The sequence below is a fragment of the Octopus sinensis genome, linkage group LG1 (assembly GCF_006345805.1).
Source record: "Octopus sinensis linkage group LG1, ASM634580v1, whole genome shotgun sequence".
Lineage (NCBI taxonomy): Eukaryota > Metazoa > Mollusca > Cephalopoda > Octopoda > Octopodidae > Octopus > Octopus sinensis.
The window spans coordinates 137,704,907-137,723,696 of NC_042997.1; the positions used below are offsets into that span (position 1 = coordinate 137,704,907).

Consider the following 18,790-nt stretch of genomic DNA (forward strand, 5'->3'; position numbering starts at 1 on the left):
TGATCGGAAGTAAAAGTTCATTGGTCTAGAGGTAGATGACATTAGCAACTGGTGTTTGAGAAGGTGTATGGTGTTATTGTATAGTGATTTGGAGTTGCAGTTTCAAAACCCAGGTGGAAAGCTGTTACTAAAGTTTTTGAATTATGTCTGTTGTATCTGGTTGTTTCTTTGTGGAGAAATTGAGTTTTTCTTCTTTCTAGTGTTTTTTCTTCTGTCTAAAGGATATTTAGTTGTAGTTTATATTTTTTAATGAGTATGCTTTCCTTATTCAATCAGAATTGGCTTGAAGTGTTTCTGGTGCACTGATTTGGTATTTTGGATTTATGTTTGTGGGGCATTGATCAGGAAGATTTGGTATTTTGGGTTTATGTTTGTGGAGCATTGGTCTAGATGTTTGCTTACAGGAATTTTCCTGGTCATGGAGTACCGGATTTGTTGTCTGTGTACCCTCAGTCTATCCTTCAAGGTCAAACTAGCTTCACCTATGTAATTTCCATCACATCCACCACTTTTAAGGACATAGATTAAATTCTTTGCTGCATAGTTGAAGTGATTTTTTTATGGTGAAAGTTTGACCTGACTTAAATTTATATGTCGAGCCATCTAAGAGGTAGATGCAAGTCCCACAGTTAGGGCGGTTGCATTTTTTGAATAGTGGGGTTGTAATTTTAGTAGATAATTTGACACTGGTGAGTAACCTTTTTAGGGATTGCAGTCGTCTCTTGCTTTTAATAATCTTAAGTGTTTCCAGTGCTTTTTTCACTCAAAGGTTGTTCATAAGGTGGGGTATATTTTGGTGGATGATGGTGTATGCTTCCATGTTTCTTGGATTGTTTGTTGATACGTAAGACAAGGTTTTAAGTGTGTTATGGGGTTTTCTTGTTTTCCGTAATTCTTGAATGTCTATCGTTTTTGCATGTTCAGTTCCGTTTTTGATTAAACTAGCTGGGTATTTTCTTTCTGTTAATGTATTTTTAAGTTCTTGGAGTTGTTTATTTTGGGTTTTGAGATTTGATGCAATTGTGCAAATTCTTCTTGCCAAGTTGAACGATATATTGATTTTAGTATGTTTTGGGTAGCAGAAAGAGAATAGAAGATATTGTTTTGAGTCCGTTGATTTGAAGTAGATGTCAGTGTCAATTTCAGTATCTCTTTTCATGATTAAGATGTCCATGAAGGGGAGCTGTTTGTGATTGTATTCCATTGTAAATTGAATACTGTGGTTAATGCTGTTAATAAGTTTTTAAATTCTAAGAGTTGCTCATTTTTGGAAGTTGTCTCCAAATTTCAGTATAGTGTATATTTGGACTTTCAAGTATGCCTTGACAAGATTAGCAAATGTAGGAGCTACCCTCATTCCCATCACCGTGCTCGATTTTGTTTGTAGGTGTTCTCATTGGAGTTGAAGAAGTTGTTCTGTAGAATGAATTTTATTCCTTCAATAATGAATCCTTTTCCAATTTGGTCAGGAATGTCATTTGAGAATTTTTCAAGCCAGAATTGTATGGCTTCTATTCTGTATTTGTGAAGAATCAAAGCATAGAGGTTTATTACATCAAATGAAACCAGAAGGGAGTCCTTGCTGATTTTATTCAGGAGATGGTTTTATAAAGTCCAGATCATCCCAATAAAGTTACTGAGTCTGTGTGTCTCACACGAGGAAACAGCTACAATTGGTTTCATTTTGAGATCTCTTGGATGTGGAATATTTATGACTAAAGAAGTTGATTTGCTCCAGTCTTTGTTTATGGCTTGGAAGTCCATAACAGTTTCTGGTTTTGCAGTCAAATCTAGTTAAGTAATCTCTCTCCTTTTCTGTTAAATCTTGTTCAAACTGATGGATAAGGGTAGTAAGCTTTGACATTATCTTGGATTGACTGTAGTTGTTGATTTTTTCATTAAAAGTGTGTTCATGGGTTAAATTCAGTAAGCAGATACTTTAAAACTTCAACACCTGTGAATACCTAAAAACCACTTGCTAAGTGATTTCTTACCAAACCTAAACTGAATAAATAACAAGGCAACACACACACATTAATGTTTGCATTTATATTTAGTTATAATTAAAACAATTTTATATAATCAGAGGGGTTACTCTATACTTTTATAAAGTACAACTTTATTCTTCAACAAGAATATTGTAGACAATGACTTTGAAGTTTCAACCAGTTAAGCCATCATCAGACTGTGATGCATTAATCTTGGTTTTATATAGTCTCAATGACAACAAGTAAAGAAACTGACCAACTAAAACATCACGTCTTTACATTCTTTTGTGAACCCCTAAAAAATTCCATTACCAAAATGTTTATACACCCAGTTATTAACGATTTAAATACTGGTCTTTGTACCTTTGACCATTACATTGTCAAAACCAAGAATTAAATCAATCCAATAAAACCAAAAATAACTAAACAACTAATACATTTTGCGCCCACCAAATAAAGGGAAACATCTAAACATACACTGCTTACAATGCTCTACATACATTAATAAATTATAAACAATACTATCACCCTAAGTTAAATCAATAAAAATTTCTCCATAACAATCCACCCTTAAAGCCAAATTACCATCTCACTCAAACCCACATGCACAAGGAAGATTTTAACGTGACAGAGACTATATAAAATCAAGATTAATTTTAATGCATTGTAGTCTGATGATGGCTTAACTGGCCAAAACTTCAAAGTCACTGTGTAAAATATTCTTATATATATGTATTTATTAAGAAGCTTGCTTCCTAACCATATGATCATGGGTTTCTTGTTTCCTATCTTTGGTGTAAAACATTTTGGAAACCTTGCTTGGGAACAGGTAAGAGTTGGCAACAAGTGAGATATTCAGACATAAAAAAAAACTGTTTCAACAAATTTTGTATGACCCATGCAGACATGGAAAATGAAATGTTAAATTATATATATGTATGTGTGTACATAATATTTTTCTAAGTCATCTCATATTCTTTCCTTACAAATTTAGCAATAAAATAAAATAAACTTTTGCATACACATACAGAACATGCATTCATACATGTGTTAATATATACATTTAATAGTATATTCGTGGAATTATGCATGTACATACTTGCACACATGCACACACACAAATTTTGAAGACTAAGTTGTTTGCACTGTTCCCCCCACCACCCTGTTTCCTTCCAAAACAATATAGCATACCATTAATTTTCTCTTACCCAGAACCTTCATTTCAAAATGTAACTTATATGGTTGACATCCCTGAAAAAAGTTCACAGCTCTGACCAGCCACTAGATGAAACTCAAATAAGCCGTCACATTTGATATAATGAGCATATCTCACCACTCTTCTCCATCTATCCTTGATATCACCAGACTATATATTGGCATTTATACTCAGGTACCAACAGTTCATACTATATAATTAACCTCTGTATGTTAGCATGTACAATATGGTCCTTCTATAGGCAGAGCCATGATATATTTGGAACAGTAGATCTGTTAGTCTCAAATATTTGTTCAGCTGAATGATTATCTATGTCATAGGTCTGCTCAGTCACAACACTACACAAGAACAAAACAACATAAATTAGATAACTCATAAAGGAACATCACACTGTACCTTGAGTCAAACAATTGTATCTATTTCTCAATGACATTAACCATGTTATCTTTAGAGAAGCAAACTATCAGTTTTAATAGCAAGAGCAGAATAAATGAATAATAAATAAAGGTGGAGAGAATAACTACAGCATTGTTGCAATATTTTATGTCATGCAATTCAAAAGATGTTATAAATGTTCATTACAGTTTAATGTGATGCAAATGATGATGGTGAGGTAAATGCCATTATCTCCATGGAAAATATCATCACCATCATCCACATTCTTCTTCTTCTTCTTCTTCTTCTTCTTCTTCTTCTTCTTCTTCTTCTTCTTCTTCTTCTTCTTCTTCTTCTTCTTCTTCTTCTTCTTCTTCTTCTTCTTCTTCTTCTTCTTCTTCTTCTTCTTCTTCTTCTTCTTCTTCTTCTTCTTCTTCTTCTTCCTCCTTCTTCTTCCTCCTTCTTCTTCTTGAGTGAGAGAGCAGTGCATGCCATTCAAGTGACATTGGAGTACAAATATACGAAGCCCAGTATACCCATCACGACTACCTGTCTGATAAGAGTACACCAGACACATGCATCACAACCATATGTGTGCAACATGGTGATCTCATATCAAGATAAACAGTGCATGACCTTGCATGTGGGATCCAGTTAGAATTTTCTTCAGGTCAAGTAACCCATCCCACTCAAAAAGTCCCTAAATAAGGTTTGTTTCCAGAGGTGAATTATCCAAACCCCAAAGAATTCCTCTCAACACATGGCTTTGATGTTCCTCCACTACTTCTGCTTGTGATCAGAGATGTACATATCATCAGCCACTAAGGGATATTCTCAAATGGTTAGGGTCAAACAACTGACAAGTGAATCTGTGGTATTGGGCTGAGTGTTTCCTGTAGCCCTTCTTTTATACCAAGACAAAACAATGTACATGATAACACCTACAATCAGTTAAGATGAGAAGCCATGAAAGCCACTACCTGGTACTGCATCAGGGCATTATTATTATTATCCACAACAACCTCCACCTTATGTGATACATTATAGAGAGGGCTGGGGTCAAAGCTGGTTTCGGGGGTGCTCTGATCAGTGTGGGTCAATCGAAAGCATTTGATAGGTTGACCATTGCTACTTGGAAACCATCCTGAGAGGTAATTTCAAACCCGTTTTCTGAGGCTGGATCGCTGTAATGCTTAGCAGCATCTGTTCAGTGGTCAAAGTAAATGGCTACTTATCAGAGCCATTTGGCATTGCACACTCAGTCCATCAGGGCTGTCCGCTGTTGCCTCTTCTGTAAGAAACAGGCTGAGAAGAAGCTGTCTTCGTTATCATTTATCGTCTCTGTTATCATTTATTGCCTGATTGTCATTCCTTGTCCCAGTTACTGCTTAAAGCAGATTGGAGTGTCTCTTATTCAAATTCTTGTGGAAATGATGCATTCCAATGGTCGGGTGGTCAGTTTGTTGCCTGTATCCTCTGAGTGGTGGATTAGGTATGCGGTGGCTCCTAATGAGCAGACATGCTCTTAGGTTACACCACCTGCAATGATTTCTAGACAGTGAGCATGTGTGGGCTCTGTTTATGAGGCTCGTCTTTCCACATCTTGTCTCCTTGATGGAGCTGCAGTCCTGGGTGAAGAAAAGACAAGAAAAGACACCTGGAACCTAGAATGTTATCAGACATTCACAACCCTCTACCAGTCAGGCAATGGGATCGGTGGATGTTCCACTTTAGAAATCTAAAGATTAGTGGCAGATTAGGGCCACATCTCTATTATCCTCCTTGCCACTTTTTTTTAACCTTTGTATGCTATGCGTATGTGCCTTCTTTTTCAGTGTATACTGTGTATACTTAATTTCTTTCTTTCCTTTCTTTTCTTTTGTTATTTCATTATATGTAAACCCTCACACTTTATGTCTGTCTTTGTATTGTCTCCCTCATCCTTCACCCTTGTGGCAAATTAAATCATTATTATTATTATTATTATTATTATTATTATTATTATTATTATTATTATTATTATTATTATTATTATTATTATCATCACCACCATTATTTACTTTTAATCTGCATGTTTGTTACAATCACTCGCTGACACACACCCAGCATCCTAGGGTGAGTGAAGGATAAGAGATGTTACAGTATGACTGACAGCTTGAAGAGGGCAAGTGGCAGGGGCAGTAGCAAAATATCTCCATCTAATATGACACATACATTTAAATTGATAGGTATTTTCTAATGATGTGGGCAGTACTTGTCAGCACAATCTTTTGGATTTCTCTGAGACATGGTTCTTCTGGGACATTATCTAGGAGTTTCTGACATCCCTTTCTTATCATATCAAGGGCAACCACAATAACTGGAACAGTTCTCACTTTAAGATGTCACATCTTTTGTATTTCAATTTCCAGGTTCTTATATTTATTTAATTTGTCAAATCCCTTTATAGATAAATTTTTATCAGTGGGAACACTTACATCTATTAGTCTACAAGTATTTTCTTCCCTGTCTTTAATGACTATGTCTGGTCAATTATCCTGCATCATTCTATCTGTGTTACCTGGAAATTCCCAGAGGATATTGACATTTTTACCTTCAATGACTGGCTCAGGATGATGTTCATACCAGTAAGCAAAAGTGCTGATTGTGTAGTATTTACATATTTTCCAATGTAAATACTGTCCTACTCTATTGTGACAATTTTTGTATTCATTTGACGTCAGCACAAGACATCCTGAGACAAGATGGACTATTGTTTCATCAAACTTATCACAGAATCTGCATTTAGAACCATTTTGAAGAGCATTAGATTGGTAGTTTTTGGTAAGCAAGCTTTGATCTTGTGCCGCCAATATGAAACCTTCAGTCTCTGCTTTCAGTCCTGAGCTTCTCAGCCACTGGTGGGTTGTTGTTTGGTCTACATCAGCATTTCAGCTTTGAAGTATATACTGTACATGCAGAGGCTTCTGGCTCCACCACTCCTCAATTTGTTTCTGCCCATTCTTTTTTGCTGTCTGTTTGATCCATTTTGCTTTTTTTGTGGCAGTGTTTTCAGGTTCTTCATCAAATTCAGGGTTAATGCCAAGTCCCCTTGCAAATTTGCAAGCTTCATTGACAGCAGAATGTGCTTTTTTTCTGCTTTCATATTTGCACACAAGCTGCAGCATCCAGTCTTTTGTATTATTATTATTATTGTTGTTGTTGTTGTTGTTGTTAAGGTGGTGAGCTGGCAGAATTGTTAGCATGCTGGGTGAAATGCTTAGTGTAATATATCTGTAAAGGACCTGGAAATTGAAACACAAAAGATGTGACATCTTAAAGTGAGAACTATTCCTGTTATTGTAGGTGCCCTTGATATAAGAAAATGATGTCAGAAACTCCTAGATAATATCCCAGAAGAACCATGTCTCAGAGAAATCCAAAAGATTGTGCTGACAAGTCTTCACATTCTGGGTTCAAATTTCGCCAAGGTTGACTTTGCCTTTCATCCTTTTGGAGTTGCTAAATTAAGTACCAGTGAAACACTGGGGTTGATTGATGTAATCAACTAGTCCTCTCCCCCAAAATTTCAGGCCTTTTGCCTTTAGTAGAAAGGACTATTATTATTATTATTATTATTCAGTAGTTTTATTTTTATAGCGTGCTTTCACTTCACTACCGAGCGCAGCTCTGTGTGCCTTGGGTATGTGCTGTGATTTGTTGTGATGCTCTGATGGTTATTGTATGGAAAGTGTTCTGCGTAGGATGTGTGCAGTGCCTAGTAGTGCAATTTTCTGTATGTTATATGTGTTTGTAAGTCCTGGTGTTTTCGTTATGTATTTGTCTGAATATTTTTTTATCATGCCTAATGCACCTACTATGATAGGAATTGTTTCTGTTTTCAGATTCCACATTCTAGTTACCTCTATTTCCAGGTCTTTGTATTTTGAGAGTTTCTCCATTTCTTTTAGAGACACGTTGTCATCTGCCGGTATTGATACATCAATTAGAAAGCATTTTTTTTCTTCATGATCTCTGACAACTATATCTGGTCTGTTGGCCTTAATTTCTCTATCTGTGTGTATCGGCATATCCCAGAGTATGGTTGCTTTCTCGTTTTCTGTGACCTTTTCTGGTGTGTGCCTATACCATCTTTTTTCTGTTGTTATTCCATAATGTTGGCATAGCTTCCAATGTATGTAGGTTCCAAATCTGTCATGTCTGTGAATATATTCCTTCTTAGCCAGGACTGGGCAGCTAGAGATAATATGATTTATTGTTTCTTGTCCATCTCCACATATTTTGCAGTTACTTGTAATATTTCTTTTCATTACATGTTTTTGGTAATTTCTGGTGGGGAGGCTTTGGTCTTGTGCTGCAATTAAAAATCCCTCTGTTTCTGCTTTGAGTCCTGAGCTTCTCAACCATTGCTGGGATTTTTCTTTGTCTATTTCTTTTGCGTTTAGTTTAGTCCAGTATTTACCATGAAGGGGCTTTTCTTGCCATCATTTTATCATGGTTCGTTGCTGTTCTATTTTTAGTTTGGATTTCATTTGTTTTATAGCTTTTGTTGTTTCTTCATCTTCTTCTTCTTCATGTTTATTAGGTGGTATGATTTCTTGTTTGTATTTGTCAGCTTCCTTAAATACTGAGAACAGTTTTTTGTTTTGCTCGTGTTTTGCTGCTATCTGGATCAGTTTTCCTTCCTTCTGAAGTAGATATTTTTGCAGTCCTATGGTGGTTATTTTATAGTAGTTTTCCAGCTGTATAAGGCCTCTACCACCTTCTATACGTTGTATATATAGTCTTTCTATGTCAGATTTTGGGTGATGCATCCTAGATCCTGTCATTATTTTTCTTGTTTTCCTATCTATTTTGGTCAGTTCATTTCGTGTCCAGTTAAGGATATTGTAGCTGTAACTTATAACTGGGACAGCTAAAGTGTTGATACCTATTATCTTGTTTTTAGCATTGAGCTCTGTTTTTAGTATTGATCTAACTCGTCTATAATATTCTTTTTTTTATTTTCTCTTTCATTTGTGTGTGTGTTGTGTCTTATCTAGTTCATGGATTCCTAAGTATTTGTAAGTTTGGCTTTGGTCTAATTCTTTTATTTCATTGGTTTTATCTAGTGTGATGTTGTTACTCTTAACTAGTTTTCCTCTTTTCATGGTTACTTTGGCGCATTTTTCTAATCCAAATTTCATATCTATTTCTTTAGTAAATCCATGAACTGTCTTTAATAGTGTTTCCAACTGTTTGTCATTTGCAGCGTATAGTTTTAGGTCATCCATATATAAAAGGTGGCTGATCGTTTTGCCGTAACATTTATATCCGCATCCAGTTCTATTTAGTATATCAGATAGAGGTGACAGTGCCAAGCAGAAAAGGAGTGGAGAGAGCGTGTATCCCTAGAATATTCCTCTTCTAATGGGGATGTCTTTGGTTTTCATGAGTCCCTCTTTTGTTTGGAGGTGTAGGACTGTTTGCCATTTATTCATAGAGTGCTCTATGAATTTTATGATTGTTGGTGCTACTTTGTTAATGGCTAGTGTTTCGAGGATCCATGTGTGGGGGATGCTATCAAACGCCTTTTTGTAGTCAATCCAGGCCATACTGAGGCCTTTCTTCTTTCTGTGGCTGTCTTCAGTTATGGCTTTATTAATCATTAGTTGATCTTTACAGCCATGTGAGCCTTTGCGGCATCCTTTCTGCTCTTCTGGGAACAGTTTGTTTTCGTCCAGGTGCTTGTTCAGCCTTTGCGATATCACTGCAGTAAATGCCTTGAACATTTGAAATGCCTTATTATTATTATTATTATTATTATTATTATTATTATTATTATTATTATTATTTAAGGTGGTGAGTCAGCAGAATTGTTACCACATTGGGCAAAATGATTAACAGCATTTCTTCTTGCTTTATGATCTGAGTTCAAATGTCAATAAGGTTGACATTGCCTTTCATCCTTTCAGGGTCAATAAAATGAGTACCAGTTGAGTTCTGGGGTTGATGTAATTGATTTACCCATTGCTCCCCCCACCCAATCAGGTCTAGTGCCTATAGTAGGTATCTGTACTATTGATGATGATGATGAATACTGTCAAAGTCAAAGGCAACAGTTTGGCAGAATTGTCAAAATGTCTGAGACAACATGAACTCAATAAGTTTAATAGAATAACTATCGTAACACTTTTGGTAGATGTTTATGCTTAAATACAACCACTAATGAAAGAACAAAAAAAATTGGTGGTTTTTCTTTTAACTATATATAAAGGACTAGGTTATCCAATATTTCATTTCCTAATTTTTAGATTGTTTGATGTGATTTGAGGGAAATTTGGCTGCTATTTCTTTCAGTCTGAGTGACTGTACAGAGGCCTTTCCTTGTAAGCTCAAACATGGTTGATGGTTAAAATAGACCAGTCCTCATTGAAAAGATGAAAGATGCTCCAATCATGGTCAATCCATCTTTTTGTATATCAGTGACTAGATTGTCTGCTATATCTTTTATTTAAGACACTAGGGTGTAATTTGAGGGAGATTTGGCTGTGCTTTCTATTAGGAGGAGTGGCCATGTAGACACCAGTTTTTAAATACTGAGACTAGCCTACTTAACATTGTTATCACCTTACATAAAGGAAGATATTGTCTGGTAGTGTCTGCTAGAATGTGATGATATTAAAGTACCTGTGCAGGTGTGTAGTTGCCACCTATTTTTAAGAAGTATTTGTGGATGTTCTTCCTACATGAAATAACTAATATTTTGATAGCATTTTTGTTAAAATGAAAATTGACCTCAAAACCAAATGTTTTAATTCTCTAAAAAATTGTGTTGCAGCAGGGATTTTTCAGGGAACTTTTGAGGAGTTTTCATCTGTTGTTCCCTTTTTTTTTTATCCTTTTTTAAAAAATTTAATATATATATATAATCTAGCTTTAAATGCAGTCAATGCTTTAAGTTACTAGAAAGCATTGACTGCAGCAATGAATGTGAATAGCAATTATAAGATTGAGCATGCTTTTAATTAAATTTCAGTGTAAATATAATAAATTGTATATATATATGTCACAAAAGAAAGAATACAACTCTTGCTTCCCTCTCTCTCTTTACTTCTCCCCCTTTTCTCTCTCTGTCTCTCACACACACACACGCATTACTTCAGAGATGTGGCTGGTGTAAGATTTGATGTGAAGTATGAATTACTTAGGGAGGATGGGATACATGGTGAGAGGAAGGCTGGCAATATTTCAGTTGCATATACAGATATACTTACAAAAGCCCCATCATGATTAGGATATGACATCTGGTTGCAGAATTGTGACTCTAGATAATACAAAGCCATGAAGCCTACTTCTTAGTGTGTTGAGTTAATGGTTGTAAGATCATGGATTTAATTTCTGGGCTGGGTGATGAACTGTGTCCTTGAACAAGAAACTTCATTTCACATTACTCCAGTTCACTCAGCTGAAAGTGAGTACCAACGGCTGAAGTTAGCATTGTAATGTCCCATCCAGAGGGAATCGCCATGGAAAAGAATGGCAACAGCCAAGTGCTTTATTTTTCTTCAGTAGAAATATTATCATGATAGCTAAAGTTACCTAACCCTGTCAAATGTAATGCTTATTTATTCATATTGTTTTGAATTAATCTTGCACTATTTTGTAGCTTTGAGATTTCTGTGATTGTTTAATTTTTACAATGACATTGTAGAGTCAGTGTGTGAAGCTGAATTTGGCCAGTTTGAACACAAAACAGGTAGAATATATGGTTGGTTTAGATGCTAAAGTGTTAATAGTCCCAATTTGCAATACAGTACATAAACTGTACTGATCTGATATGTCAGTTCCATCTCTATATAACTTTATATAGTGTATAAAGAAGTATAGACATGTGTTGCAAAATAATGATATAATTTTTGCACTGGATGGAAACATTCTAATATCTTTTGGTGAAAAATACACAAGGAAGAGGTAGATTAACCCTTTCATTACCAACCCGGCTGAAACCGGCTCTGGCTCTGAGTACAAATGTCTTGCTTTCATAAGTTTTGAATTAAAATCTTCCATCTTAGTCACAATTTATGTTCCTAAAATTAGCTGAATGATAACTAAGTTATTTTACTAAATTCTTTGTTATATCTAAAGTAATTGAAAGGAACATAGAGTATATCAAAATAAATATAGTAACGAAAGGGTAAAGAGAAAACTTGATAAATAATGATCAAATACTGGTGTGAGTTTGGACAGTTCATTTCAGTCTTGGTCACTTCTTATTCAGAGTTAGTGTCCTTCTAAATGGGTTGGAGGACTACATTTAGCTTACTTGTATATTATGGCAAGATTTCTAAAGCTGGATGTCCTTCCTAACATCATTTAATATAATTTATCATGGCACCAACACTAGAGAGGTTTCTGGTTCCTTAGCCAGATTTAAAGAGTTCTCTCAGTACACATGCAGTCAACTATGGAAGCATACCTAGGTTTTTTGACATGTCTTGACCATGTTGCATGATCTTTGTAAACAATAACAAAAGGTGTTCATAACTATGTCTGGGTTGTTCATTGTTCAATTAACTAAAGGATTATTACCTTACTTGAAAACAGGTGGGGGTTGATAACAGAAAGTGCATTTAGCCATAGAAATTTTGCTTCAAGGAATTCCATCAGAATCTTGCAAACATGGCAAAGGGAACATTAAATGATGATGATGATGATGATGATGATGATGATGATGATGATGATGATGATGATGATGATGATGATGATGAGTCTGCTGTCACAACTTTAATAACTGTTTACTTTGTACTGCACCATCATAGCTATAACCCTTTCCTCTATTTACTGCATTTTCACTGCTGTACATATTTGCTCTGCTCACAGTTTTTACAGTGCATCCTATACAGTCATGTCAATGCAGTGACATTGATACTGTGTTACATTTCTTTTCAATGTATCTTATAATTGATGTTGTTCTATGTAATGTACAGAGTTAAGACATGATGAAGAGACTCATCAATTTGGATGCTGCTTCAGCAGTTTTTCATGTCGACTTTTGATTAATGGTTTCTCACTAAACTGATTAGTTTTCTCTTATGACTCGCTTCTTATTGAAACACATTAAGATGCCTTGTATATGTTGTATTTTATTTCTCTGATGGAGAGAATCGATTATTATGACATTCACACTAAGAGGATAATGTAGATTGAGGTGATTTTAGGAGGTATATGACACATCAGATGATGCTTTTGCTGACTGAGGTGAGTGACTCATTGGTTGATGTGATACTATTTAACATGTATACCATATGTTGGTGTCTGCTGTATGGTCCCTGCAAAAATAACTGTTTTCTAAGTATACCTTTACTGTCAATGCTAATATTGTTTACACTCATTGAGTGAAATAATGAATGGAAGATTATTATTCATCATCACCATTGTCATCATCATCATATCTCTGTTTTACCATGCTCGTATGGGTTGAATGGGTCTTTTCCAGCATTGTATCCTGCCACTTGTTACATTCCCTTGTCATCTCCATGAATAATTAATTGATTTTGAAGTCTTTAGTCTTTAACAAAAAAGTGAGTCATTAATATATCATGTCATCATCATCATCATCATCATCATCATCATAATTTAACATCCATGTTCTATGGTGGCATGGTTGGATGGTTTGATGAGGAAATGAAGGAGTCAAGGACTGCATTGTATGACAGTGTCTGCTTTGGCATGGTTCCTGTGGCTGGATACCCTTCATAATGCCATCCATTTTACAGTGTGTACTGGGTGCTTTTTCATGACATGCATACACACACACACACACACTCTCTCTCTCTCTCTCTCTCTCTCTCTCTCTTCTCTCTCTCTCACTAGCTAATTTATTGGTTGGTTGACTTACTAAATAGACAAATTGCTTAATTTCTGGGCAGTGAAATGACTATGTAGAGTTCCCTGGTTGCTTTTTAGAGTAGAAACTTGGATGCAGGTAGGATTGGTTTGGCTAGAGGAGTTAGAGATGCTTACATGGGAGACTAAGGAATATATTTTTTAAAAAATGAGGTTGGTTATATTTCATGATGTCAGGCAAGATCATGGAAATTGAAAAGTGTAGCAATATGCCATATAGCAAACACATATCACCCATTCTAGCATGGAAAAATGGATAGTATGTTGATGAGAATGAGGAGCAAAGACAGTTTCTTTGTTTGCTAATCTTTGGAATGAAGGAGTGAATCTAATTTATTAGTGTGGTGTTTAACCTTTTAGGATATAAACTGGTCACATCATCATCCTTTAATGTCCATTTTCCATGCTGGCATGGGTTGGCTGGTTTGACCAGAGCTAGCAAGCAGGAGAGCTGCAACAGGTTTCAGTCTGATTTGGCCTGGTTTCTGTGGCTGGATGCCCTTCCTAATGCCAACCACTTTACAGAGCATGCTGGGTGTTTTTTATGTGGCACCAGTACAGGTACTTTTATGTGACACTAGCATGGGTGCAATCTCATGGTGCCTGTATGAGTGCTTTTTGCATGTCATTAGTATAGATACTTTTTATGTGGCTCCAGCACACAACTCTTGCAGGTCAATCCTCTTCAGCAGGGGGAGCGACATTAACACTTCTTATGTGGAGGACAGGTCTTCTTGAGTACAGCAAGGCGCCAAATATTCTGTTTTATGTTCAGACTGGTCAGATCCAGCTTCTCACACCTATCCTACAATATCATTCTAAAAATAAGCTATCACATCAGTAAAACCTGAAATATACCAGATAATGCATGATTAAGTCAAATAAATGAGTAAGCACTACATTTAACAAAGTAATCTGAATGCTAAAGTAACACATGTAGTAACACATAGAGAAAATTATTATGTAATCTCAAATTCTGGTTTCTGAAGTAGTTATTGTGAGCCTCAGGTCAGCTTTGACTAAGCAGACTTATGATCAAAGGGTGTTCCAGTCATATTATCCCAGCATTCTTTTTCATAATATATTTAGGACTACATTATCCAGTGTTTCCTTTCTCAAGACAGTAGGTTATGATTTTAAAGAAATGATATTGATAATTCTAGCTGACCAAGTGACCACATAAATGTCTCCTTCATTGGTTCATGTTTCCTATAGTAGTAAAGAGAGAAAAGGCAAATTTGCTGTTGATTGAATACCAATGTATTGCTGGGTGACAGTTCCTGACAAGCTGGGTAAACTGAGTTTTGTTGCATAAAGCATTCTGCTTAGAACCACCATGAAAAGCTTGTATTAGATTTTCATTAGTAAACTTAGAAACCATGAATTTGAAGTTCAATACTCTATTTAAGCCATTCCATCATTCCCATAAGGAATTATAAGATTCTAAATTTTCTTAATGTTTGTGAGTAGCTGTCAGAGCTGAAACTTTGCCTTTTTATAATTCATTCTTTCTTTCTGTTTGTCTAGCATCATGGATGATCCTAACAGTCAAAGCAATACTGACCGCTGGGTGTGTCCTAATGACCGGCAATTAGCATTACGTGCCAAGTAAGTATTAGTTATTATTGTTGTTACTGCTGCTGCTGTTGTTGTTATTGTTATTGTTGTTGTTGTTGTTGTTGTTGTTATTCTTCTTCTTCTTCTTTCTTCTTCTTCTTCTTCTTCTTCTTCTTCTTCTTCTTCTATTATTATTATTATTATTATTATTTGTTGATGTTGTTGAGTTCCAATTCTGACAAGGTCAATTTTGCCTTTCGTCACCCTGAGTCAATAAGATAAAGTACCAGTTTTGTACTGGAGCTGATGGTTTTGACTTACTACTTTCTTCAGAATCACTGGCTTTGTGCCTAAATAAGAAATTATCATTATTATTATTATTCTCAAGGCAGCAAGCTAGCAGAATCATTAACATGCTTTAACGGCATTTTGTCTGTCTTTATGTTCTGAGTTTAAATTCTGCTGAGGCTGACTTTGCCTTTCATCTGTTCAGGGTTGACAAAGTAAGTACCAGTTGAACACTGGGGTTGATGTAATTGACTATTCCCCTCCCCCAATTTCAGGCCTTGTGCCTATAGTAGAAAAGAATGATTATTATTATTATTATTATTATTTGTCTAACCCGTGCTCTCTGTCCAACCCATGCTAGCGCGGAAAACGGACGTTAAACGATGATGATGATGATGATGATGATGATTATCATTATTATTATTATTATTATTATTATTATTATTATTATTATTATATTATTATTATTATTAATATTATCATTACTATTTAAATAGTGAGTGAATGACTTTTATTATAGATCTCTTATCACTCACACGTGCTGAAGGATACAGAAACTGGATGAATGAATACTTCTCTAGAAAATCAACCAGATGTATACACACACAGACATCCATCACATTTACACATGCATGAATATTTTGCACATACACAGACACATCATACATAAATTATAAAAATGATCAAAGATCTGTTTTCTTTATCCATGATATTGTTTTCAACTACCAATAACCACGCCTCAGATTTACCTCATTGGCTTTGGTACCGCCTCTGCGCAAAGCTATATTCATCAGTGAGCATTCAAAATAATGATGTTTCTTAGTAAAAGTGATGATAAATAGCCCATAAATTTTACTTTTGGAGTATTGTTTACAAAAATATATACTAATGAATATATATATATATATATATATATATATATATACACACACATGCATATACATATATGTATGTATATATGTGTGTATATATATATACATATATATGTATGTATATATGTGTGTATATATGTATATATATACATATATATATATATATATGTATGTATGTATATATATATATATATATGTATGTATGTATGTATATATATATATATATATATATATATATATATATATATATATATATATGTAACAGTGGTTAGGGCAGCGGACGCACGGTCGTAAGATCGCTATTTCGATTCCCAGACAGGGCGTTGTGTGTGTTTATTGAGCGAAAACACCTAAGGCCTCACGAAGCTCCGGCAGGGGGGGCGATCCCTGCTGTACTCTTTCGCCACAACTTTCTCTCACTCTTTCTTCTGTTGACCTGCTTGCTTAGCCAGCGGGGTGGCGTCATTTGAAGGCTAAAACAATGCGAAGTGCATTGTGACCAGCGATGTGTAGCAACATCTGATAGCCTGGTCGGTCACGTGATCACGTGATATATATATATATTTATATATATCATTATCATCATCATCATCGTTTGATGTCCATCTTCCATGCATGCATGGGTAAGATGGTTGACAGGAGCTGGCCAGGTAGAAAAACTGCTCTAAGTTACTGTTTCTGTTTTGGCAGGGATTTTATGACTGGATGCACTTCTTAACACCACCCACTCCGCAGAGTGGACTGGATGCTTTTTACGTGACACTAGCACTAGCAGGGTAACCAAGACAAGGAATTATGAGAGGGGCAGGGCATTTGAGGAGAGGAACTTGTGTCAGAAGATGAAAGGTTAGAGTGAGACAAAGAGACAGAGAGTCAGAAGCAGGTGTCTTGTCACAACAGAGATGTAACAGAGGAATTGATCCAGTAACAGATGATGAAAGGTTAGAGTGTAACAGTGAAATAGTATGGTGGAAATATTATATATAAATTTTATTTATATATATATATATATGCAATTAATCCAAACATGAACAAAGAGAAAACGCCATCATCATCATCATCCTCATCATTTAACATCTGTTGTCCATGCTGACATGAGTTGGACGTTTGACCAGGGTTGGCAAGCTGGAAGGCTGCAACAGACTCCAGTCTGATTTGGCATGGTTTCTATGGCTGGATGCCCTTTCTAATGCTAACCACTCTGAGAGTGTAATGGCACGGGTGCCATTTGCATGATACACATGCACACACACACACACATATATATCACATTCTTCTACATGTTAGTCTCCACCAACACACTCTCTCTCAATGACAAGCCTGTCCCTTTCACCATATTTAAACTTATCAACAGCAAGCATAAAGTCAGTTATAAGATGGAGCACCATCTTAAAGGGTTTTAGTCAAAGAAATTGACCCCAGGACTTATTATTTGTAGGCCTAGTACTTATTCTGGTAGTCTCTTTAACAAACCAGTAAGTTATGGGCATGTAAACACACCAACATCGATTGTTAAGTGATGGTGGGAACCAACACAGACACAAAGACACATACGCATATATATATATATATATATATATATATATATATATATATATATATATGATGGGCTTCTTTCAGTTTCCATCTACCAAATCCACTCAAGAGGCTTTAGTCAGCCCAGGGCTATGGTAGTAGACACTTGCCCAAGATGCCATACAGTGGGACTGAACCAAGAATGATGTGATTGAGAATCAAGCTTCTCACCACACATCATCATCATCATCATTCTTTGATGTTCATTTTCCAAGCTGGTGCAATTTTTATGATTGAACCCAAGCTGGCAAGCCAGAATGCTGCACAGGTTCCAGTGTGATTTGGCTTGGTTTTTGCAGCTGGATGCCCTCCCTAACACCAACCATTTTATAGTGTTGGCTGAATGCTTTTAATGGGGCTGAAGCATGAGTGCATTTATGTGATGCATGAGTACTTTTTATGTGGCACTAGCACAGGACTCTTGCAGGCCAATTCTCTTCACCAGGGGCGGAGTGTCTTTAGCACTTCCGGTGTGGAGAATGGATCTTCTTCAGTACAGCAAGGCACTAATTATTTTGATCCTATATATATATTTAAAACTTTGTTCCTTGTTTGAAAGTAAATTCAGAGCCTTCAAGTAATCCAAAATTGTGTGTGTCTGTGTTTGTACCCCATCACAACTTGACAACCATAGTCCCTGTAACTTAGCAGTTCAGCAAAAGAGACCAAGAGAATAAGTACCAGGCTTAAAAAATAAGTACTGGGGTTGATTTATTCAACTAAAAATTCAAGGCAGTGCCCTAGCATGACCACAGTCTAATGACTAAAATAGATAAAAGATAACTGATAAAAGATACCGCAAAATAAATGTTTAGTACCTTTTCATCTCAATTATCCAACTCTGAATATATACATTTTTTTTCTTTCGTTTTCAGATTAGGAACTGGCTGGTCATATCATACAAATCGATTCACTCAATTTCGCAAGGATGACCAACTTAGTGTTGATGAACAGGAGCAGATACTAAATGTGATCTCACGTGCTGAATTCATGGACAATGTGGAACAGGAACGAATTGGGTAAGGTCCAGC

At 35.8% G+C, this 18,790-nt stretch overlaps 1 protein-coding gene and 1 non-coding gene across 9 annotated transcripts in view; one reads left to right on the top strand and one right to left on the bottom strand.

Moving 5' to 3' along the window:
• Positions 1-18,790, top strand: part of LOC115210843 (rabphilin-3A) — a 266,359-nt gene that overhangs the window by 176,010 nt on the left and 71,559 nt on the right. For 6 of the 8 annotated variants that reach the window (XM_036505143.1, XM_036505140.1, XM_036505142.1 and 3 more), the window contains 2 exons: positions 14,995-15,075; positions 18,635-18,778. In XM_036505143.1, coding sequence (XP_036361036.1) covers positions 14,999-15,075; positions 18,635-18,778 — 221 coding nt within the window. In that variant the 5' untranslated portion in view covers positions 14,995-14,998. The remainder of the gene's footprint in view (positions 1-14,994; positions 15,076-18,634; positions 18,779-18,790) is intronic. The other 2 variants (XM_036505145.1, XM_036505144.1) reach the window with 1 other exon arrangement.
• LOC115219928 lies at positions 15,962-16,095 on the bottom strand. The gene has a single exon (XR_003882388.1). It is a non-coding gene; the product is annotated as a U4 spliceosomal RNA (small nuclear RNA).